At 37.0% G+C, this 25,370-nt stretch overlaps 1 protein-coding gene across 1 annotated transcript; it reads right to left on the reverse strand.

Moving 5' to 3' along the window:
• Nucleotides 1–85: 85 nt before the first annotated feature.
• Nucleotides 86–25,121, reverse strand: naa15b (N-alpha-acetyltransferase 15, NatA auxiliary subunit b). The gene is made up of 20 exons (XM_067441266.1): nt 24,884–25,121; nt 15,939–16,023; nt 15,507–15,611; nt 14,711–14,868; nt 13,760–13,894; nt 12,339–12,492; nt 12,017–12,136; nt 11,816–11,911; nt 11,625–11,731; nt 11,471–11,543; nt 8,048–8,217; nt 7,702–7,854; nt 7,482–7,610; nt 7,154–7,367; nt 5,819–6,012; nt 5,559–5,667; nt 4,355–4,453; nt 4,059–4,202; nt 3,870–3,967; nt 86–1,077 (listed from the first exon to the last, which is right to left on the reverse strand). The coding sequence occupies exons 1-20, from the start codon at nt 24,935–24,937 to the stop codon at nt 877–879; spliced, it is 2,598 nt and encodes an 865-aa protein (XP_067297367.1). The 5' UTR covers nt 24,938–25,121; the 3' UTR covers nt 86–876.
• Between the last annotated feature and the right edge of the window lie 249 nt (nt 25,122–25,370).

The raw sequence follows: 25,370 nt of genomic DNA on the forward strand, positions 1-25,370 counted from the left end.
ATGCATTATAGCTGTTAAGGATAATTAAATACTAATTTAAGGAACAGTGATGTGCATAGACTGGTGCCAAATGTGTGCTCTCACATTTAGATTTTTTTTTTTTATTAGAAAAAATCTATTTCATACAACAAACTCTTATTTGAACACTGTAACCCAATTGGATCAGACAGAGTGATAAAAATGAGGTAAGCTGGAACAGAGAACAGGGGGAAAGGGCTCTTGATAACGGTTTGCTGTCATGATCACGATTTTTCTCCATCGACACCTCCAAGAAATGCAACAAGAAACACATACACACTGCTTCCCTATTATGACATCACTTCCTGTCTACACCCCCACCTGCCCCAAACCCATGTCCAACGTCAGATGATTCAGCCACCTTTTCACAACACTTGAAACCAGATCTTCTGCACAAAAAGCCAATATCCTTTTTAAGCTTTTATTTTTTTTATATAAATTACTCTTTAAAACAGGGGAAAGATGGGTTTGAGTGTTTCTCTTGCTTGGTTTGTTGACTATGGGATTTGCTCTCGCCATTGCACAAAGTTTGCATTCAGACATACTGTATTTCAAAATGGGATGCATGTTTGACTAGTTTTCAGTTAGAGAGTAGTCATCAGCAAGGTTAAAAAAAGTAAAATGGGCATTTATTCTCGTCTCTCCCTCCACACCCCTCTCTTCTTCTTTCTCCACTCCAAAACACAGTCATTGTCTGTCAGTCCTAACTGCAATTTCTGGGGGCGTAGAAGATCACAGGAAGTTCCTCAAAGAACCGCAATAGTCAATGGCAACCGTCTTGGGTGTTCGACAGTGGCGGTGCCGCACCGCTTCTCATTCCACCTCCTTCTCCCTCAGTCCTTCACCCTCTTCGGATGTTCACATATCATTGGCCAGCTCCTCAGTTTCTGTGGAGACGTCTCCATTGACCGCAATCTTCATGTTTTCCTCGTAGCCTGGTGGCATGAAGGCCAGCGTATAGGGGTAGATCTTATGACACTCTGCTCGGTATAACTCAGCCGTTTCTTTAGCCTCTCCAAGGCTGCCATCACGTAGGCTTTCCAAAACCTCTGTACAGATCTGTAAGAAAAAGTAGTATGGCTATAATATAGAGCCTGTTTCCACCTGGTCACTTTATTGGTTTTTACTGAAAGGATATCCATCTAATTTGTTAAAGCGGTCCCATATACACTCGGCCACATATATGTATCTCTACAAAACGGATATTAGGGCTGCACGATTAAATCACAATTAACCTGAAAACGCAATTAATTTTTTTGTCAGTGAAGTACGGCTCTGCGATCAGTAATAATGCTGCTCCCGCTCAAAGCACCGAGTTTGACTCGCTCATAACGTGCATTTGAAAAAGCGTTAAACATCTTTCCAAACATCAGAACATTTATGAACCTCTTGTCCAACTAGACATTTAATAACATGTTTTTACTCAAAACTCACTTCATAACGACAGTTGAGCATCCTTCTGTGAGATGATGTGGTTTCTTGCACAGAAAAGGGCACACATTACATTATTTCATAGTATTCTATACAGTGATAAAGGCTATGCTGGTTAGCATTTAAGTATAAATATAATTTTATTATGGAAAAAAAAACAGAAATACTTTTATTATCTTAGATAAATCATATATTGTCGTAGTCATGTGTTTATTAGTCATGTTTAATCAAAGCGCTTCAATCTTCTGTTTATTCAGCTACAGTGTTACTATGAGGCCCGTAGGGGTTTCTTTGGAATGACGTGCGTTACAGAACGTCTGCCAGACATATTTGGAGTTTCTGCGCGAGAGCACTCTTTGGCTCTCAGATGGAGCAGCATTTACTGCTGATCACAGAGCTGAACCCCCCCAGAAAACACCATGCAGCCTTTGCCAAATTGTGTGCGGTTTACTTAATTGTACAGCCCTAATGTATATAAATCCGATCTTTAAATCCCATGCTATATGCAAATTTAAGAGTTCACGCCAGTGAACGCAACAGATATAAGGTGAAGTTAAGCCTCCTGAAGTGGTTTGAGTGATCGGATTTAAAACCATCTCAAGAGCATTTTTGAGGGCATTTAACACCTAGTCTTTTTAAAATTGGATAGCTAATTGATCAGAGAAAAAGCAAGAAAGACAAGGCGTAAACATGCCCACAGAAAAGGCTGGAGTACACCTACACAACGATTTTAAACACAAAGCGTTACGCCGGTTTCACACTGCATGCGTAAGCAGGGCGTAAGCAGCGCATATTTTTTTCGGCGCTCATGTTAACAGATGAGTGCATTCACACCGGCAGCAGAGGCAGCGTAGCGGGGCGCGTAGCAGGAGCAGAGCAGAAGCGTCAGTGCCGCGATCGTTTCGGCGCCAGCTCTATTTTTGACGCGCTGCTCACGATGAATTAAAGCCACAGTACATTGTTCTGATCAAAATTAACCTGGTTAACATGAAAAATAACACATTCAACCATGAAATAATTTAGTGAAGTGTTCCGTGTGTTTCTCAGTCACCATATGACATCCGGCACTGTGGAAAAAAAAAAAGTTCTACACAAAAACCGAAGTCAATGCCATAAGTTTTTGCCTGAACTACAAAACTAATTTTAAATAATGTATGCCAGTTTAGCTTAAAATAAATATGAATGAAATTATGTATATATTATAACTATATGCTGGCATAAAAACAGAAACGGTGGTGTCAGGCAGTGTTCTTCAGAGTGCACCTGGAAAGACAGCAATGGACGACACTTGTCTCATCGTGGAGGTTGAGAAGCACACAGTTCTCTATGAGCCACACAATTTGCTTTATAAAAACTTGCAAGTGAATGAAAGCATGGGAGGAAGTTGGTGAGCGTGAGCGGCTCTTGGTGCTGATGGTAAGTCATTTTAAAGTGTTTTTGACAATCTTTCGTTGTCTCACGAACGAACAACTAAATATGGATAGGTAAATAGAATATACACACATTAATATCGCACACATACAGTATAGACATGTAGATAGACTATGATGTGCGTTATTTTGTCATTTAAAAAAAACGTTTTTAGATAATTTGCTCATTTAGCCTACAGTATATCATTAAGAAGTTTCCTCTTAGTTATTACAGTCATTTATGAATTATCTTTAATAGGTTTATGATGGGTAATGCATGTAAATTTGATACCTATCCAATATTTCAAGACAATTTCCTGAAGTTTCTCTTTTTAGCAGTGTGCTTTTCATGGACATATAGTGCGATGGCCTTTCTTCTATCAAAAACTCGCACTAAACGAAATAAAAAAACATCAGAAACAAGTTAAACGATTTTTTAAAAATAAAATTAGCTTCATGATAAATCTTTGCTTTATTTCCATTTCAAATACAATAAAGAGAATCCATTATAGAGTACTCTGTATACAACTGCGCGCGAAAAACGCTGCCTGTGTGAAAGCAAAAAGTGCGCGCGCTGCTACTGCTTTACACACGCGCTGCTTCGGCGCTGCCTACGCCCTGCTTACGCGTGCAGTGTGAAGCCGGCGTTATACACTTGCAGACTATGTAAATGGTTAGAGAAAAATTGAACTACTGAGGATCACACAGCAGACTTTCAAGTAGTTCCGGACACAAACCCGTGCAGAAACATGCGCCTCTTTGCTAGGAGATGAATCAGTGAAAATATCTGAGAAAACGTTTTGTAATGTATGCCAGTCAACTGTTGTCTTACGACTGCCATGTTTTGCTGAACACAAGTTTTAATAATAAAAAAGAAAGCCAAAAAGCTATTTTCAATTCAATATTGTGAAGAAATCATTCTGAAATACAAAGCTGTGCCATGTTCTTCAAGGGTCAATGTGGATACATTCATCCTCTTAAACTCTTTCTTATGAGTATGTACCAATGTACCTGAATACTTCTGTTTTTCAGTGATTCATCAAGTGCTATAGCCAGTTCCATTGCTTTCTTCTGTGTTGAAGGGTCTAAGTAGAACATCATTTTGGCAGCTGTAAAGGAAGAAAATGGGTACAAATGCATTATGAAAAGGTAAACGTTTAAAAAAAACCTGAGCGCATATAAAGTGTTGAAAATGTGCACCTGCTACTCGGTGAGGGATGGAACTGGAGTGCTTGGTGAGGAAGGCCTGGTTGAAGCTCTTAGCATTACTTTCCCCAAACAGCCTGGTGATTTCCTGCTTGAGCACCATGCTGACTGATTCTGCTAGGTCTTTACTTTCGGACACTGTTTGCAAATCAATATGAACATATTACCGACCAAACTTGAAAACAACAACTAAAAACACAACACAGAGGTGAATATAGAGTCAAAACCTACAAATAAGACAACTGTGACCAATTGATAAGATGTAAAGAAAAAAGAACGGGTTCACCCACCTCCTTTAAAGAAGCGCACTAGACACTGGTGAAGCCAAGGGTGGTCTGGGTCTATTGCTAAGGCCCTCTTCACCGACTGCAGCATTAACAGGAACTTTTCTGTGAGGAAATTGATGACAATGTTAAAAATTACTTTTAAAGGGTTGTAAACTGAGAAATCCAAATGTCCTTTTTTTAATCGAAATTTTGATTTCTGCATTCATGCACTCAACTGTGATCGGCTACAATGTTCATCACTGCTACGATCTAAATATAATGCTATAATCAACACTTTTATGATTAGTTAACCTTGAGAGCTGTAATAGTAAAAAGGTGTTACAAGTTCCACATGTAATGAAACTGGTATGTTTATCTGCTTACCCCCAGTGCATCCAACATGTAGGTGTCTTTGTTTCTTCAGTAGAACACAAACATTTTTAACTCCAACCGTTGCCGTATAATGCATGTCAATGGGGTTTCTTATACGAGAGCCACTATGAGAGTAAAAAACACTCACGTACGAATCCATATTAAACCCTGCGGCTTGTGATGATACATTGATGTCTTAAAAGACGAAACTATCGGTTTCTGCGAGAATCCCGAACATTATGTTATTTTTTTAACTCGCGGAAAAATCTAATCTAGCTTTCCCATCGGTCAGTATTTCTGTCAAAACCTGGCACCATCATAGAAATATATACATAGATCCTCATTCGACCGATCCGCGCATGCACTAATGAGGCATCTATATATCTAATTTTGCTTCCTGCACTGAATCTTATTCAGATTCTCTACTTTAACATTAAAGTACTGACGGATGGGAACACTAGATAAGATTTGTCTGTTATGAGGTAAAAAAATAAATACTGTTCGGTTTCCAGCAGAAACCGATAGTTTCGTGTTTTAAGACATCAGTGTATCATTACAAGCCGCAGGGTTTAATATGGATTCGTATGAGAGTGTTTTTACTTTCATAGTGGCTCTTATATAAAAAAAAAAACATTGACATGCATTATACGGCAAGGGTTAAGTAAAAAATCTTAATTTGTGTTCCACTGAAGAAACAAACACACCTACATGTTGGATGCACTGGGGGTAAGCAGATAAATGACAAATTTTCATTTTTGGGTGAACTAACCCTTTAAATATTATGACCACAAAAGAGATGTATCAGATTGTTTAAATGGAGATGAGAATGTGGTTCAGATATATAAAAATCATATACCTTTCCTAAAGTAGATTTCAAAGGCCAGAAGGTGTGTGTCCATTTTATTCTTCGCCAGGTTTTTCAAAGGTGTCAGAAACTTTACAGCTTCATCTAATGGGTTCTCCACCTGGAAAACAAGTATATCTGTTTAAGCACAATAACAGCTTTTGAATTTCCCCTTGGGTTCCTACTAATGAATCATGAACTGTGTTTGTCTTTTATTTGCAGGTCTCATCAGAATTCCCCACTTTCACAAACATTTCTCTCAAAATACACACCCTGGCCAGTTTCTCTGGTATGAGTTCCTCTTTAGGTCCGCCGATCTCTTCGTCATCATCCTCTTTTTTCTTCTTCTGGTTTTTCAACTGTTTCTCTTTCTCTGCGTTCTTTTTTTCCTCCTCTAACTGTGCTTTTTTCTGTGCTCTTCGTTGCTTATTCCTTAACTTTTTCAGTTCTTTATCAGTCAGGTTCCCTGTTTGAAAAACAAGCAACGTTAAGCACACTTCCTTTTAAGAAAACACGTGAAACATATGGCTGTCAGACGGAAACTATTTCCAAAACCACTTTTCAGGAAATGGAAAAACACTATTTTTGTAAATAAACACGGTGTTGTCAGTTGATATTGTGGCCAGACACACCCACTTGTCATATTATAATGTTACCAAAATCAAGCTCAAATGGCGTTACAAGGCTTTTGGCCAGCAGATGTCTGGCATACAGTACCGGTCAAAAGTTTGGAAACATTACTATTTTTTATATTTTTTTTAAAAAAAATCTCTCATGCTTATCAAGCCTGCGTTTATTTGATAAAAAATACAAGTATAAAAAAAATACATTTTAAAATAACAGTTTTCATTTTTAATATACTTTAAAATATTTTTTATTTATTTGATGCAAAGCTGATTTCTCAGCAACCATTGCTCCAGTGTCTCATGATCCTTCAGAAATCCTTCTAATATGCTGATTTTATACTCAGTTATCATAAACGTTCAGGATTCATTCAGTGAAAGAAAACAGCATTCATTTAAAACATAGAAATCTTTTCTAATACAAGTCTTTACTATAACTTTTTATCAATTTAACACATCTTAGTGAAATATAAGAAGAAAAAAAAATCTTAAAAAGTCTCAAAACTTTTAAACACTAGTGTATATTGTTAAAAAAGATTTTAATTTTAAAGAAATGCTGTTCTTTTTTTTCTTTCTTTTTTAAAAAACTTTTTATTCATCAAAGAATCCTGAAAAAAAGCATTACAGGTTATTAAAAAATATTAAGCAGCACAACAGTTTTCAACATTGATAAATCAGCTTCTTCAGGCAGATTTCTGAAGGATCATTTGACACTGAAGACTGGAGTAATGGCTCATAAATTCAGCTTTGCCATCACAGGAATAAATAACAGTTTAAAGTATATTCAAATAGATAACCATTATTTTAAATTGTAGTAATATTTCGCACTATTTTTTCTGTATTTTTGATTACATAAACGAGATTTAGTCACAAGCTCTTTTTGACCAAAAGTCAGAATTTATGAGAAGAAGAAAAAAAACAAAATATGAAGATACAAGGTTTCTGCCGAATAGCAACGATATACAGGCTTGATTCCGTCATTACCAGTATCAGTCTGTAGCTCCTTGCTGTCATCGGCTAGCGGGTTGTCGTGCAGGTTGAGGTAGATTTGGATGGCGGTGTGTGAGGCTTTAAAGTAGAATGGGTGCATACGTAACACGTCCTCCAGTTTAAGCAGGTCCACGTAGGAACGCAGCGTCATCTTCCGCATGCAGTATGTATGGAAGTCAAACTGATCATCTGTTATCTCTACAAAGTGCTGTAAGGAATGAATGCGTGACAGAGAACCAAAATAGATGGAAACAATCAGGTGAGGAGGTAAAAATCGGCGCACAAAAACCGAGATGTAAATAAAAAAGCAGAAAGGACTGACCCTTTCAATCTCGTGGCATTTTTTGAGTGCTTCTCCACACTTCTTCATAGATTTATAGGCCAGAGCACATTCAGTCTGGAACCACATACACTGCATCTCATTCAGATTCTCTACTGCAGACGCTCCCTCCTGAGACAAAAGTTACACACAAAACAGATACAATTACCAGAGCGAAGCTGGCTTATGTACACAAATGAGCATGAGTGCAGGCTTCCCTTACCCTTGTGAATTTGGCGCACATTTCCTCAGCTTCTTTGACCAGACCTGCTTTAAGCAGGTACTTGGCGCATTTGGAGTTAATAAAACGGTCTGCTGTGTCCAGGGCCTGAGCTTCATCCATCCATCGAGCTGCTTCCCGGATGTTCCCAGCATGCTGAGAGAGGGAAATACAAAAGAAACAAATCAAATCACTGAACCCACCTAATTATTTAAATTTTCTTTTGATTAGTTGCACCTTTTAGTGAGAACAAAACAATTGATTGCCAATTGCATCAATTGGCATTCTGCAGATTGAATAACATGCATCTGCAAAATGGTAATGATGTGTAATGCGTTTTGAAAATTACCTTGTATATCTTGGCTTTAATTAGGAAGAGCTCTATCAGAGTAGGTGTGCTCTCAATGCCAGCGTTGATGTATTCGAGAGCCATGGAGTGCTGACCGATCTGATCATAGTGCTGAGCCAGAAAATACTGCACCCAAAGTAACGTGGTGGGCGGCTCCTCTTTGCCATCATCTACATGAAACCATCAAAAGAACCAATCAGTTAATACTTAGCAACCAATAAAAATCAGAAGGCTCACCACAGCATTAAAAGCATCATATCATAAATGTTTATGGTTTAATTTCACCATAATTTCCACTTGCTGCACGAGTAAGACATGCGCATGCGCAATTGCTTTTCTATGCTCTCCAAGACGAAACATAGGGCAGCACAGTGTCATTTACAAGACATTTACACTGAAGGATATAGAGATTATTTGTTTTATACTTGATTATATGTTGTCTATATCAGATTAATCTCATTTAGGACGGCGTTTGGTTGAGTTTAATAACCAGCTCAAAGCGCTGCCGTTATTTCGGCTGGTGTTCATTCTCTTCAGCTTCAGCTCAAATGCAAACAGCCCGACATTATCGACTCTGGGTTACTTGAGATGGTCATATTATTTTTAGATAGGCTATTTCTTTTTCAAAATCATTGATGATATTAATAATTAGGGCTGTCCTCGACTAAGGATTTAGACAGTCGAATCAGAATTGTCGATTCAGGTTGGGAGGGGCACGACACTGTCAGCAGAAGGGTAAAACTATTTTTATTTTCCTTTACACATTGCACACAGCAACAACTTTTAATAAAGCGACCAAAACTGCCTGCCAAATGACAGACGAACTGACAATGGCTTTCTTATTTAGGTTTAAATAGCCTAAAAGGTAATGTGGTGGATAAACATTAATAAACCGTTTTCTCATAACATGTTAAAGCCGCGATCGAAATACAGAACATATACACAAATATATAAAAGAATATTTTGATAAATAAACCTAAAAAAATACCTGCCTAGAGAGGAAAAGAACACTTTCAGTGCGTTTACATGCACGATCTGAAGCCAATTGTGCCTAAAGCGGGTGAAGACTTACGCAAAGCTCAGCCCCGCACGCCTCAGGATCTCACTCACACCGCCACCTGACACGCACATTATATACACGCAAGCTTAATTTTGAATTGACTGACAGATGAGCTGCACGAAAGCGCTCTGTGGTGCAGCAGGATTTTAAACAACTTCCTATGTGGCCGCGGACAGGCGCTGAATGCTGCCGCCGGTGTGTGTACTCTAGGGATGGCTCGATACCACAATTTTGGCTTCGGTACGGTACCACAATCTAATACCAAAGTACCGATATTAAATCGATACCACACGGTCTGATATTAGCGCGGGTATATTGCACGCGAATGAGAACAATTATGCAAGTTTTGAGTTTATAAAGTGGGAAATTACCTCAAATGTTTATTAGTAAATTAATCAGCAAAGCTTATCACATCAAATCAGTCATTTGAAAACTTTCTTGCGAGAAATAATTTTAGGAAAATATCTCTCAAAATGAGCAAATTGCTTCTGGTTTCAAAAGACGTTGCACTACACTAAAGCAATCTGCACAATCCGATTTAACATTTCACGCTCGTCTCGGGATGGAGAACGGAAATCATTTAAGCGATTTTATAGCATTTCGCAATAACAGTTACAGGAGTTATGAGCTCATTACAACGACACACACACACGCCTGTAACTTAAAGCTTGCACATTACACATTAAGTTTCCTTAAACAGTCAAATACAAAGAATTATGTACAAATGTCCATCTTTAGTGAGTATTCACATAAACACAGGCGGTTGTGTCTAACGCGGATGTAAATAGTGCAATAGTACGAATGCAAATATTATAAGATCTAAATGTCATTGGTTGAAACGAAAGCTGGAGATTGTGATATTCGATCTTATGTTAGGCTGTGTGTGTGTGTTTGTGTGTTGATCAGTGTTAAAAGAAAATAAATGTCTAAATGAGATGGTTTGAATGATCACTGACCTGTCGATCTCTTCAGAAGTCTTAAAGTCAGGATAGTGACATATGCTTGGCTAGGTTTGATGGCTCTTCATCAGTTTTATAAGCAAAGTAATTACACATTTCACTTCTACTCCTCTCTTTATTAATTCGTTTTGGGCATCTTTAGTGAGATTCGACTGCTTTATCCATTTTGATTGTCTGTTGTTGTCACATTTGCTGGTTGTTTCGGGTCAGTTTGTGTAGCGCGCTGCCATCTAGCGGTGAACTTTGGAACAGCAGCATATACCGAAATGTGCAAAATCATGATATCGTACCGTTTTAAATAAAATATATACCGGTATTTTTCCAGTACCGGTATACCGCACATCCCCAGTGTACTCTCATTGAACGTGTTCTAATTTTAAAGGCGCGGTGCGAAGCTCAGAGCCCTTAAAGGGGTCGCACACCGATGCTCAGCTCAGCTAAGCGCCGCGACACGTCTTTAAAATATTGAGCACCCCCATATTGCCAAGAAGGTATGATCCTTGTTTCATAACACCCGCGAAGATTCGACCGTGAGATCGGTGGTCGAATCAGGCTCCGCATATCGATGCATCGAATCTTCGACTATTCGGGGTCACCCCTAATGCAGCAGTGTTACTCATTTTTTTAACATTCGATCCATTTTAATGTTTCTCATGGATTCAAAAACGCAGTGACGCTGTTCTCACTTTGATCATGAAAAATAAAATTATGTGCAGCGCCAATCTGTCATGTAGGCTACATAGAATTATAATAAGAACACGATTAAAGTGTTGTAAATTATCTGTGGTTTCATTGCCCGTGTATTAGCGTTGAAGAGCGCATTCAAAATGAGTTTCGTTTTCAAGCCTGTTGGCCAAGTTCACATGCACATTTGCATTTGAGACCTATCGATGATCGAAATGAAAAATTGACAAAAATGCCCATCCCTAGAAGAAACTGAGTATCGTTTCATTTCAGATATTTCAGTATAGATAATTTTGACAACACTAGTTGCACTGTGCCGACCCATGCTTTTTAAAAGTGAAATCCACACTTTCGAGCACCGCTTACCGTGCTCCATGGCTGCAAGAACAAGCGGCGCGGCAAGCACTCGTTATTTTTTAAACAGTTCCAAGTTAGAACCGGTTCTCGATACCCAACCCTAGGTATCGATGATTGGATAGGCAGATACTGCTTTCTGTGATCGGCTCCAAAAATCCTGATCGGAGCACCGTTACATTTTAATATAGTATTTTTGCACTAGGGTGGAAGTTGTGCGCTCTGGAAGCTACAGCATGGGTTGACTTTTTTAAAGATCAAGCAATATTTGATTCCTCATGATATGATCCCTATAATATACATTGTATAATAATCAAGTTAAATAAAAAAGGACATATAAACAAATAAAGAAAAAAAAAATCATACCTTCTGGGCTGAACATTCGACAGCTCCGTAATGACGTTTCAAAACCAACAACTAATTCTTCAATTATTGACACCTGCAATTAAAATAACATGTGAAAAACCCATCTGGACATTAACACCAGTATGAATATTCTGTATGTGTGACATTTCCTCACCTTCTCTTTGTCCTGATAGAGAGATCTGAGTGTTGTGAAGACTGGAGGACAGCCTTTACTGAAGTTCATTCTTAAATATCTATCCAAACACTCTCGAAACTTGTCCCCTGAACAATATAGAAACATTTTATTAAACTAATGTACATTTATGGAAGAAGCTGGTGCATTATACTAGAAGAAGAGTTGCCTACCAGACAGAAAGCTGAGCGGTAATCTGCGAGGTACGAGACCTTTAGGGTATTTCACCCAAGCCTCCTCATAGATCTTTAGCTTCTCTTCTGTACTCACTAAAAAACACCAGACAGGCTGTGTTTTGTTAAAATGTTACCAATGTGCATGCATATTGTTATAGGATGAGAGATAAAAACGATGCTCAGTTTGTGTGTGTGTACCAGGCTTGAGGGCTTTCTCCAGGCCATGGTAATAAGACCAGTTTTCAGGATTTCTCTCCTGCAGTTGTCTGTATATATCTGCCGCCTCCTCAAACCGTTCCAGATTCAACAGAAGTTCCCCTACACACCCACAACAAGAACTCAGGAATGAAGTGAGAGAATTTTTCATAGGGCACCAAAAACAGGAAGTCAATCTGCTATACAAGCAAAATACGAATAGGAAAAAGTGCATTATGGACAAAATATCATAAGATGCAGAAGAAAAAAAAGGAAACAAAGGAAAAATTTGGAAGATGACAAAGAAAGTGGTGCACTGATGTACCTTTTGTTTCCTCCACAGCCAGTTTATCACAGATCTGTTTCTCGTAGGTGGTGAGATGCTCCAGAGCTTCTCTTAAGAGTCCCGCCTCCCTCAGGACCTGATTCTGATACAGCAGCAGTTCACTGTATTCGTAATCCACTTTGTCAGGGGACGTCTGAAAAAATAAATAAATTCATAAACCCTATAAAAACACATACACGATCTGTTGCATGAACTAATCCCTCCAAAATAATATATAATAGTTAAGAATCTTTTATTTTGCCTGCCAAGTTGTAGTTTCCTGTTAGGCTGGAAACCAATGAGAGGAAATAAGCGCCTTATCTTAGCAGCAACAATAATCGTGTGCCATTGTGTTGCCTGTTGACCTGGAGTGGCAGGTCAAAGTCTTCACAAAACCTTATTTAACACTCCTGTTACTCTGCCCCTGTTCTTTCAAATCTATTCCAAGTTAATGGGGATGTGAAAATTACAGGTCCTTTGGTATGCATGTTGATAGTAGTATATCATTTTTCTTTATAAAACGAACAAGAAAAAAGGTCTATATAACTGACAGGCACCAGTTTTTGAACATCTGAGAGGAGCGTTCATGATACAATGCATATGTTTGCATAAATCTTCACATAATAAACAACAAAAAAAGAAAATGTCTGTCCTAAATAATAGTCAAAAAACAATATTACTAATAAAATTATAACTTATTTTAAAACTTATTTTACTGGCTATGTATTTAATTATTTTAAAAACTTAAATGTGTTAAAGTGGGGGAAAAACTTGCTATTGTTATTTACAAATATTTTATTTCTATTTTGTCATTGAAACTCCCTTTTATGCTAAAGTTGAAGCAATTTAAAAAAAGAGATATTAAACAGAAAAAATATATAAGTGTGACAAAAGCAAATACATTTTAAATTATTAAAACCAACCAAAATGAAAACAAAAACCTAATTAAATAATTAATAAATAGTATACAAGCCAGTATCATTTTAGTATCATTGAGATACTATTGTAGTAGTATTATTATTATTAATGTTATACTTTTTTAGTACATCAAGTTAAATGATGTACTAAATGAAACTAGGAAATACAATTTTATTTTTATTTTATACTTTTATTATTTTATATTGGTTTCAATTAATGCACAGTAACAAAATGTTATGGTTTTAGTTATAATAACCTTGAAAAAAACTACATAAGAACTAATATAACAATTCTACACACACACACACACACACACGAGAGAAATAGATATAGATAGATATAAAAATAAAAAGATTATAAAATTCACAATCCATGTTGTTTCAAAGCATATTGATATATTAATATGATATGAAATATGTTCTTTAGTATACTAGCATTTTGGTAGTGACAAACCCTACAAGGGTAATTTTTTGGTAAAATCTGCCTGCCTTGTCTGTATCTACCTGTTGTGTTTTTCTAAACTCCTCAATGATTTTGGCGGCCATCTCGTAGTCCTCTAAGAGGTGATACGCAATGGCATAACCAATCCATGACGCTCGCTGGGCTGGCCGCAACTGCAGCAGCTGATACCGGGTCTCCTACAAGAGTCAAAACAGACAGAACAAATGTGTTAGCCTCTAAAAAGCTTTTAAAAGGTTTAAGCTCTTGCTGAATACAGAGGAGAAATTGGATCTCTTTCAAAACAAATGCAACAAAGTACCATCTAAAACTACAGAAACAACAGTGGAGCCATAAAGCATGAAACCCAAATCTGAAAGGCTTTCATTTCAGTGGTAAAAGCAGGTATCAGAGTAGCCTGAGGGTATAAAACATTAAACACCCACTTTATCATACCACAAAAGACAAAAAAACAAAGACACAAGAGAAGCGGAGAGAGAGAAACAAGCTCAAGAGACAGGAAATGGACATTGCTGAGTACTGGCCCAACACGCATGCATCCATTGTTTCTCACAACAACACTGTGGAAAAATAAGGGTCTTTTTAATTAATAAGAGCAGATTATACATATTCAAAAAGTAATATTATAGTGCATATTCTACAATAAATTAAATGCACACTACTGTTCAAAGGTTTGGGGTAATTAACATGTTTTAATGTTTTTGAAAGAAGTCTCTTATGCTCAACAAGAGTGAATTTGATCAAATAATATAAAATAAAAACAATATTGTGAAATATTACAATTTATAGTAACTTCACCGTGATTGAACATGCTGAATTTTCAGCATTATTACTTTGATGCTAAAGAAACATTTATCGTCATCAATGTTAAAAATAGTTGTGCAGCTTAATAATTTGTCAGGATTCTTTGATGAATAGAAAGATCAAAAGAACTGATTGAAATTGAAATGTCTTTACTGTCACTTTTGATTAATTTAATGAGAGCACACACTCACCCTGTAACCCTCCAGGTCTCTCATCTGGATCTGCAGCAGGGAGAGATCTCGAAGGATCTGCAAATTGTCTTTGTCCCATTTCAGAGCGTTTCTGTAGCACTTAATAGCCTCGTCATACTTCTTGTCAGACCTCTGGAGCAGACCGTACACGTGCCAGCCTGAAAATGTCACGTTAAGGACAGCAGGCAAAGCTATTTGCAAAGAAAAACAAGACTAGAGAGCTGATGACAGTCAGTAGTAAAATCCACAAAGCCCATGACAAAAAGAATCGATAGCTGCAGCCCTAGGATGGATGCACTTTTTTGGCCTTCAAATTTTAGGCTGCCCTTTAAGCGGAGTCTAGTGTCTATCCACTATTAAACGTTTGCAACTAAATTCAAATACATTGAAGCATTTTTGGTATAATTGTGAAAGTTTTAGCCAACCAATAAAATAGTCTATTATATTCCAAAAACATGAACCTCTAGAATGTAAAGCATTTGACTGGCAGCAAGGAAACACTGCACAGTGTATTTGGCTGTCTAAACAGTTCACAGTCATTACTGCACATCATGGTCAGACACACGGCAGGAATTTTGGCTGTGCTCCATCACCCCCACCGGCAGCGACAGGCTTCAAATTGAGACAAATACTGGAGTGTTAATTCTGCCGCTGTGAACATGAGGAAACAAACTCATTCCAACTGCTTCAACACATGGACCATTACCGTACTATACTCTGCATGCTGGAGGTTAATACATATAAATGTTAAATTGATAGCTTTTAAACGTGTTTTGGTCACTAACTCCAAGGATACAGACGTGGCTCTTCAGGTCGTTTCGGAGACCTCTGCGGACAAGTTCGTAGGCTTCTTCTTTCTTTCCCAGGCAGTTCAGGGTCAGGCCTTTCATCGCCAGCGTCTCTGCAAAGATCATAACATTTAACTCATTAAGCTTTACATGGGATTAGGAAGCAAAACCTTTCATTCAGGAATGTTTTATGTTAAAGACAATAAAATACAAATTCTCAGCTGCAATCTGTATGCAGTCAATATGTTTTATGCAATAAGTCAAAGTGATATGTAGTGTTATTAATAAAGGTGCCCAATTGTTCATTCTGCCAAGTCACTAAATGTCCTGTTTTGTCAAGACATATGTTAAAGTAAATATTGTTTAGAATATGTTAATTTCAATTAGATTGGTGTCCATGCTATTCACATTAAATTGTATAAGCCAAGTATGGTTCTTACCTCCATGTTCTGAAAACTTGGTATTGGAGAGAATCTGTTTGCAGAATTTCAGTCCATTTCTGTACTGCTTGTGTTCATAACATCGCTGATGACATAAGGAGAGGGGGAGAAAACAATTAATACAATACAATAGAAATTCATTAAATTGTAAAGGCTGGTGTCATTGTAAATCAAACTATTCAAAATAACCGGCTTAAATTGAAATAATGCAGAAAGTAATTAAAAAAAAAGGGTGAAAAAGAAGAAGGAAAAAAAAGCCCTGGTCTTGGCAATTAACTGAAAATTTACTATAAATAAATAAATAAATAAATAAATACAAAAAAATGTTTGTGCCTCTCAGCTTTTTCACTGGCCCAAATGTAGTTGCTGGGAAATTTGTTTTTGGCTATATGTAAATGAGCACTGTACACACCAACTCTACATGATCTACAAATTTATAACACGAAAAGCCATCAAATAGGTCTATTTAGGTCTGATACAGTTGTACAGAGCTCCTAAATCTAGACAGAGAAAACAGGTGCTTTTTGAAAAATATAAAATTTTCTGGGTGTAAATATAATTTACTATATATATATATATATATATATTCTCTTAAGTGTTATATTAGCTATGACATAGGGCTATTTAATACTTTGTGTGTGTATATATATATATATATATATATATATATATATATATATATATATATATATATATATATACATACATACACAATATATTGTGTGTGTGTGTATATGTGTGTGTGCGTGTATGCGTGCGTGCATTAGGGATGGGACGATACACTTAAACTCACGATACGATGCACCTCGATATGCCAGGGTTACGATACGATACGTCACGAAACGATATATAAAAAAAAAAGACTTTCCAAATCTGTGATTTTTTTTTTTTTACCACCAAAGTAATGTACTAAAACGAAAGGTAGGATTTTTCTTTTATTTTGCATTTTGGTTCTATGTTGTTTAAAAAAAAAGGAGAATTTTTAGAAGTCCGCGACCACATCTTAAACAGGGGTGCCAATAATTGTGGAGGGCACTGTAGGGATGTCAACCGATTAAAATATTGAATCGCGATTAATCACAATTTAATCGCACCTTTTTAGCAATTGTAAATGTATCTTAAATTAAGTTTAAATTACGTTTTTAATATTCTAATCAACATAGGTATTGGACAAATATGCATGCTTTATGCAAATGTACATTTATTATTAGTGAAACCATACTTATTCAATAATAATCAATATAGCATGAAGACTAGACATATCAAAGGTCATAGATATGTTTATCTAAGAAATTGTTCATGTCTCTTAAGCCTAAACTTAAAAATAATGAGTAAGTAGTGGTTTCTCTCATTTTAATAATATAAAGGGAGTTTTTACACTGGCAGTTTAATTCAGAACAGGGAAAAGTTCGTATGAAAAATTGTTAATGTGTACCAGTGAGCGCACCAGATCCACACCATACCTGGAGGAGGTCCATATTCCATGAGTAGGAATATAGTGCGGCCCCTTTAAGAGATCCGCATTCCCTATTGAACTGCCGGTATTTTGCGTGTGTGCGCCGAACTGGGCCGTGATTCACGTGGACAGTGTGAAGAACACGGACAACTCGGGAGCGCGCTTGTTCAGGAAAGTAACCTGTGCATTAGTTTTAGCCGATTGTAATGTATTTAGCTCAATAAAACACGTGTACTGTAAGGGGTTATGGTGTTAATGATTTACCTCAGACATGAGAGAGTGAGCTGCAGTGCATCGCGCTCAGACTGCAGAGAATGTGCTCAGTGAAAAAATTCGGAAAAAAAGGAAGAAAAAAAACTGCATCCACCGACACCATTTCCTTAATGCTGGGTTATTTGGGAAGCTTAACCAGGTTATCTTTCCCCTCACAAAAACACACTTCTTTAATGACATTGTTGATTTTGTGGTCTAAAAACTAAATGACAGCCCTGCTGACGGCTTCCAAATAAAGCACATTGATTATCGCAATCTTGCTCTCGCTCTAGTTGATGTGCACACGTGTCCATCCAGGAGAAGTGACTATACAAGCAAATCCGCTCTTTATGACGTCATATAGGGCCATACTATGGAAAAAAACACTTTATTTGAATCCTGAAAGAGTGTATTTGGCAAAGAAATACTCTTTTAGTAAGAAGAAAGAAATTTATTTTTTTTGGCCATGTTTAGCATGAATATCTAACTCTTTAACAGTGTAAATAAGTTGGAATGCATGAAATATCATTAGCGGTTATAAGCCACAATCAGCTCATTTTACAGAAATCTTGTGATAATTTTACTGAAAGTCACAAAGTGCAACACAATGTGGTAATGAAATAGACCTAACTGAAAAATAAACTTTAAAATTACTTTGAATACATAAAATGATACTGAGGTAAAAAAAACCAAGTAATCATAGATTTATTGAACAACACTGTAAAATACATAATGTAATACACTATAAACAAAAAAATAACTTCTGTATTACAACAAATGCCTACAGAGGGCGCCAACTGGCGATTAGTCATTTTACAATATGATCAAACCCTTGTTTAATATTGGCCTAACAACATTTAATACAAACATTAATCTTTAAATTCTACTTGTGTACGATAGAAATTCTACAGCCACTGTGATTTCTTGAACAAGAACATGTGGATATCAAAACATTTATACACTCAGACTAACATGTAAATGACAATAGCACTAGGACTGGGCAAAAAAAATATATATATTTTTTTTTTTCTTTTCTTTTTTTCCCGATGAATCGTTTTTTTAAAAGGTGGTCGAATCAAAATCGATTCACAAAGGTAGGGCTGGGACGGTATGGATTTTTTCTTACCACGGTTGAAAAGAAAGAAATTCCCACGGTTCAGGTAAACCGATTTTAAACCGGTGATATTTTAAAAAAAAGATTAGTGTGTGTCGCACTCACAACAAGACGCGCAACAGGCTGTGGCGCCACGCCCCCTGTTGCACGTATTGTTGTGAGTGCGACACACACTAATCTTTTTCTTCCACAGGGTCAAGACATTTAGGCTATGTTTGATTATGCACTGCTAGTGAAAACAAAAGTAAAACCGCTGCATTTGAACTGCGCTATTCAAATAAACTTGATGCGCCTCAAGTCTAACAACAAGCACAAACTGTTAAATAAAAGTAAGCAAAGCTTGTGCTTCACCCCTGTGGTAAAAATCACGTAAAACAACATTCACATACAAAACACTGGGTCAATATTATAGTTCGAAATTATAGTGGAGTAGAAAATATGAAAGGAGATATTAAAATAAAAAGTGCACTACTCCTAAGTGGAAGCAAGCTACTTTTTTCCCCCTCACGTGCAACCTAGAGCGGATGAGTCCATTTGGGTTAGTGAAATAAGAACATTTAGTTTAAGAGGAAAATAGTATTTATATAAAGAGATAAAGTACAGAGTAGCCTATAGTAAATTATATATTTTTATACAAATAAAAAAATCACAATAAAGTGAACATGCTAGTTTTTCTAGAAAAAATATGAAGGCTGGAATGTAAACCTTTTTTTTTTTTGGTGATGGCGGTGACAATCTCAGACCCGCAGTAGGCATCACGTGACCGCAGTATTGCGGTAAAACGGTAACCATCCCTGTCCTACTCAAAGGCCACAAATAGTTTTTTCCCCATATTTATTTCAGCAAACGTTTAACATAAGATTAACATAAATCTAATTACTAGTCTTCTCCACTAGATGTCACCCTCTTATTTGCCTTGCACGATGTTACAAAGTTCGATGTTCACGATGTTCTTTCATTCATTCAGTGCTTAAAGGGTTACTTCAATGATTAGCATATGGCTTTCTATCAGTACAAACCCTGGAGTATATTCAAATGATCGTTTTACATTAAAGGGGTGGTTGCATGCCATTTCACTTTTTTAACAATAGTAAGTGTGTAATGTTGCTGCTTGAGCATAAACAGTATCTGCAAAATTACAGCACTGAAAGTTTAATGCAAATGGAGATATTGTCTTTTAAAGTTATGGCAGTTTATTGCCTACAAAAACGACCGGCAACGAGCTTCTTACCGGGTTGATGACATCATAAACCCTTACTCGTCACCACAGATGTGACTTGTGTCCGTAATGGTAAGGGGCGTGGTGTTTCCAGAAAACCTGTGCTTGGCACTTCAGCTAATAAAAATACATGAAACCACATTTGGCCATCTAACCAATCTAAGTCAATTGCGTTTTTCGGAGGGATGGGCTTCATAGAAGCAGGAAGCAAACGAGCGGTTCATTTGAAATATAGATATGGGTTCTGTTTTAATGCACCCAAGTGTACAAAAAAAAGGATTAATATACAGGTTTATAGATCATTACGTTTTAATAACCCATTTGTAAACTTTTGTTCACTGTTCTTTTTATATAAATAAAGTATTTTTATAAAATCTATATTCACAGAGTTGAATCAAGAATCCAAATTGAAAATCGAGTCGATTTGAGAGCTTGCGAATCGAAATTGAATCGGAACATCTGAATCGATACCAAGCCCTTAATTGCACTATGCTTTATAATTTCTAAACGGTTTTAATATGCCATTCACACAGCCTTAGAAAACGGTCTAAAAATGCAGTATATGGATTCTTGTCCATGGAATGCACCACTTCGACACAGGTAAATTGCAATCAAATATTTATTTATTTTTTAATTTAGCACTCAAATTTAAATTGAGAAATTGTGACAGATTCGGATCAGCTATTTCAATTAAAATTTAATTTAACTAGGGCCGGGACTTTAACGCGTTAATTAAGATTAATTAATTACGTGACTTTAACGCGTTAATTAATTACGCAAAAAAAAAAAAAAAAAAAAAATATTTTTAAATTTAACCACACTTATTTTTGCACCGCGGAACGTTTTTCAATGAATGAGTTGACGGACCGATTATACTGGAACACCAACTAGCGCTCGCTTCGGAGTCACGACAACAACAAACCATGGGTGCGTCTCAATCAGCTCCCTTGTTCAGTAGTCAGGGCACTGATCAGGGAGTCAGCCCATTGACTTATGTCCTGATCAGTGCCCTGACTACTGAACTAGGGAGCTGATTGAGACACAGGGCATGAGTGAACATGAACGAAGAAACTGATGAGACCGCTTTGCTTGGCCCCGTGGATGGGAAATTTTGTTTTAAAAAACGAAAGAATGGAAGCGTCGTCAAGAGCAGGGTTGTGTGCAAGATATACAACAAGGAATTTGCGTATCACCGCAGCACATCGAGCCTCAAATATCACAAATATGCCTTTGCTATACTTAATGGCAAACATTGCGCTGGTCTGCTGGACTGAAATAAATAAACAATATTTTGTTGATTAAGCTTATGTATTCAGTCATTATTCAATGGTATACTAAAAATACATGTGAAAAATTACTTCTCATTGTTCTCAGGTCAAATATTTATATGCAATTAAAATGCGATTAATTAATTACAAAGCCTCTAATTAATTAGATAAAAATTTTTAATCGAGTCCTAAATTTAACAGATTTAGTCATGTCAATGCCATTTCATAATCTTCATAACCACTCTCAGGTGTGTTTACTAGCTGATCGATCTCAGTCACGTGACCTCTAAACAGCGCTGTGAGATCCAGGGAGAACACAAACGTCTCAGTGATTTAAACTAATTTAAAGCCAGATTAAACAGCTCTGACAAACAGGAGAAACACTGTGTGCAACAATAGTCAAAAAGCTCTTAAATCTACAAATCACCATCATTTACCATGGATTTACTGTAGTAACACCAACTGTCTGCACCTAGGTATTGTGGCAGAAATGTGGGAAATTTTTTATTAAATTATTAATGTAGACATGAATTAAAAGTATTAAAGGAGTATTGGAATATAATTACAGTGATTAAGCTATATGCCTAGCATTTGTGCATTTAGACTAAATGTATTTAGGCTACCATTTTTCATACAAATACGACAGAAACCAGTTACATTTTAGAAGAGTATTGAGGTATGCGTGCGTGGTTTTAGTTATCTTTATTATGATCTAAATGTATGAATACTATGGAAGACCAATGGTTAATTGTAATAAAACTCAGAACTTAAATTTACATCTGCATCCTAACTCAAGATACTACTACTGTCAACTCAAGCTAATGTCAAACGTAAATGTCTAAGAGACAAAAACATGCAATAATATCCCAGCTTGCACTGCAAACTGTGCTGAAGACACACACGTTTGGATGATGATCTTGAGTCGCTCAGACAGACCTAACCGAGGGGTCAAGATTTAGCCCTGCTGGTAGACACTACACACTTTGACAGTTAATTTGAATGATTGGCTTAAAACAATCTGGCAGGAGAGCAGAGCGCCCCTCCATTAGCAAAACTGGTATAACTTCCAGGGAATCTGTCCTCAGGCTTTATCAGCATGAAACAATTATTATACCACCTATTATAGCCATGGCAAGAGTGTTTTCTCAGACTCCAAACCAAACAAATACAACATATCAAAAATCAGCTGCCAGGATAAACACTAGGAAGTTACACACATGAGATTGAAGAATACACTTATGGGGGCTACAACATTTTAAGATTCAGTAATGTTTTAGAGTTGAAATCACTACATCATGTAGTTCAAGTTCTGGACTGATTAATTTTCTAATTCTTTATATCTAATTATTTTAGTAAATGTTTTATTAAATATCTTTACATTTAAATTAAATTGCCTAAATTCTTATGCATCACTTATCTTAAAGGTGCACTATACAACTTTCCGTCCACTAGAGGTCGCCTAATCAAAACCAAGGTGTAGTTTGATGACAGCAAGTTTGAGCGCAGCATCTTGGTACCTGTGGTCTTCACCTCATAGCCGGTGGAAAATAGGACTCGGGCAGAAATCACGTTCATGAATGCGGTTATTAACGTTACTGTAGTGTGAAGCAGAGCAGGACCGAGTGTTGTGGAGCTGAGCACGGCTACTGGAGCGATTGTTACTCAAGCACACGGCTCGCGATACCGGGACTTTTATCATGACGGGACACAGTCGCAGGGCGCATGCACTATTTCCGCTTTTCTGGTCATGAGTATAAGGTAATGCAGCTCTGTTTATCATATTAGATACATTTAAGTGTGTTTAAAATGATGTTATGACGTTACTCTGTGCATTTGCTCGGTGGCTGCTGTGACACTTGTTCACACTGCTAAGAGAAAAGCGCTTCTGCCAAATAAAACCAGAAACCGAGGGTAACGCAGATATGACACAATTGACAGGCGACTCCCTCAGACACTATGCTCAGACGTCCCGGGTCATTGGTTAAAATAGCAATTCTCACAATTTAAAAATAGTTTGAAACATTTGTTGTGATATTGTACGTACTCAACTGAACAAAATATAACAATGGCCTTATATATTGGCCTTAAATATCTTTTGGATATTTTACTGCAAAAATATTACATATTGCACCTTTAAATCAAATAATGTGATATGATAAAGGCATCGGCAATCAAATAAAAAGTCCACAACGTTCCAAAGCTACATCCTAATTCGGCTAAACCAGTCAGTGGATTCATGATGACAAAGTGATCAATTATGATCTGACAGACTAAGAGCTCACATATAGTATTTACAAGATAAAACTTTTACATAATGTTTTGCATTTTGCTTTGCAGAAAGATGATCAAAAAAACACAAAAATGCTCTTTAAATCATCAGTACATCACATCAACTGAGAGGCAACCAAGTTTTTGTAGACTTGCCTTGCTTGTTATGATTATAGTAAACATCCTCATGAAATAGCCTGAGCATATTTTATCTAGCATATATATCTAAGCCAAAACACAAAACCAGAATATGCACTGATGCATAAAGGGTAAAAAGGACTGCATATCAGTTTCACCAAAAATAGCAGTGAAAAGTTAATAGTTTTGGATAAAAGTGAATACTTGAGGGGGAAAACATTATATGCATGCTCAAAAATAAAGTTCGATTTTTTTTTTACACTTTTAAATGATGGAATGATAGTATGCCAACACTGAGTTTTAATTGAGGTTATGTAAGCACATCATGCTGTCAGATTCAATTCTCAAGAAGTCCATTATCAAATGATTCCCCTTTTAAATGAATGCTCACTACCAACTCTAATAAATGTGAAGGTCTACAAACTACCCAGAAAATAAATAATATATAAAAATTGACAAAGCCTTTCAAATTGGTTTAATAAAGCATAAGATACGTTATTATAGCCAAGATGCAGCTAACAGTACCAAAGTATTTATCAAGAGGCCTGGCTGCAAAAATCTAAATCTAAGCTTAATTCATTACATACCAGTGGAGGGAAAATAAAGTACGCTATGACAGTGAATTGCACGTGTATAAACACGTCAAGTGTTTGTAGCTCTGAAGTTGAGCATCACTTAACTTTCAGGTTTTCCTTCAACGGCAAACAACGAAACACTGCAAACATGTTGATCTCTTCCCATCTTGAACAGCTCTGCAAAACTCGCCAAGTCGAAACACCTCCAAGCATGTCATTTTCAGAGAAATATCCTGAGGACCTTTAAAAGTGGTCTGCTGGATGAACAGGCCATGAGACTGACTTCAGCCATTGACATGCAACATTTAGCCTCACAGCAGAGCACTTGAGTGTGTAAACGTAATTCTAATGCCGTTTAAAATCTAATTAAAGGAGACTAAACTCGCCATGCGCTTTTATTCCTCCAATGACAGACTCTTTCCATCGGCATTGTGTCTGTATGTTAAGCTACATTAGCACACTGACAGCTAGCAGCTAACAGGCTAAAAGCTAACCTCCATTTGACAGAGAGACTCTTGATAGTTCAGTTTTGCACATACTAAAGAGTGCTGGATCTGCCTGAGCATTAACTTCAGCCCTAAATCACACTCATGGCAGTTGCCCAAAGGCTTTATTTGTCGGATGGATGTTTTTGTACTGGAGCATTAGCACTCACCAGGATCCTCTTGAACAGAGCGTTTTCTTTGGGAGGCAGAGTGACTGTCGGCATCCTTTACACTCTCTATATCAGCACATGTGAAATGAGTGCGGGTGTGTGAGGCAGCGTCTTTCCCGTTTTTTACCCCCTTGTTCTCTGAGTCCTCGCTCGGCTCGATTTAGTGCCCGTGTCAGACTTACTAACCCAGCCCTCACGTGGTGACAGAAAAGCCCCCTTTGAGCCCAAAATGGCCGATGCAGCGCTTCTCCTCCGGGTCAAGCTGCTTGACTGCACGTCGCCTCACGGGCAGCAGGGGGCGCAACATTTGTAGGTCAATTTTGTTTTGTTTACGATGAATACAAACACTATCCATATCTCTACATCTTTTACAAGGAACTGTCATTATTTCTTATCATTGAACTTTAGGATATGCAGTAAAATAGAGGACAGCCCTATATTTGTTTGTACCTTTTCTTGTCTTGTTTTGGTTAACAGACATTTTCAA

Source organism: Pseudorasbora parva, chromosome 4, assembly GCF_024679245.1.
Source record: "Pseudorasbora parva isolate DD20220531a chromosome 4, ASM2467924v1, whole genome shotgun sequence".
Lineage (NCBI taxonomy): Eukaryota > Metazoa > Chordata > Actinopteri > Cypriniformes > Gobionidae > Pseudorasbora > Pseudorasbora parva.

Bases quoted from the DNA above. Each gene is read 5' to 3' on its own strand.
- naa15b (XM_067441266.1), bottom strand. From the start codon at position 24,937: ATGCCGACAGTCACTCTGCCTCCCAAAGAAAACGCTCTGTTCAAGAGG. The intron at 15,612-15,938 runs GTAAGAACCATA...TGATCTTTGCAG, and splicing joins CAAGTTTTCAGAACATGGAG to AGACGCTGGCGATGAAAGGC. The intron at 4,203-4,354 runs GTGGGTGAACCC...ATTTGCAAACAG, and splicing joins AGTGCGCTTCTTTAAAGGAG to TGTCCGAAAGTAAAGACCTA.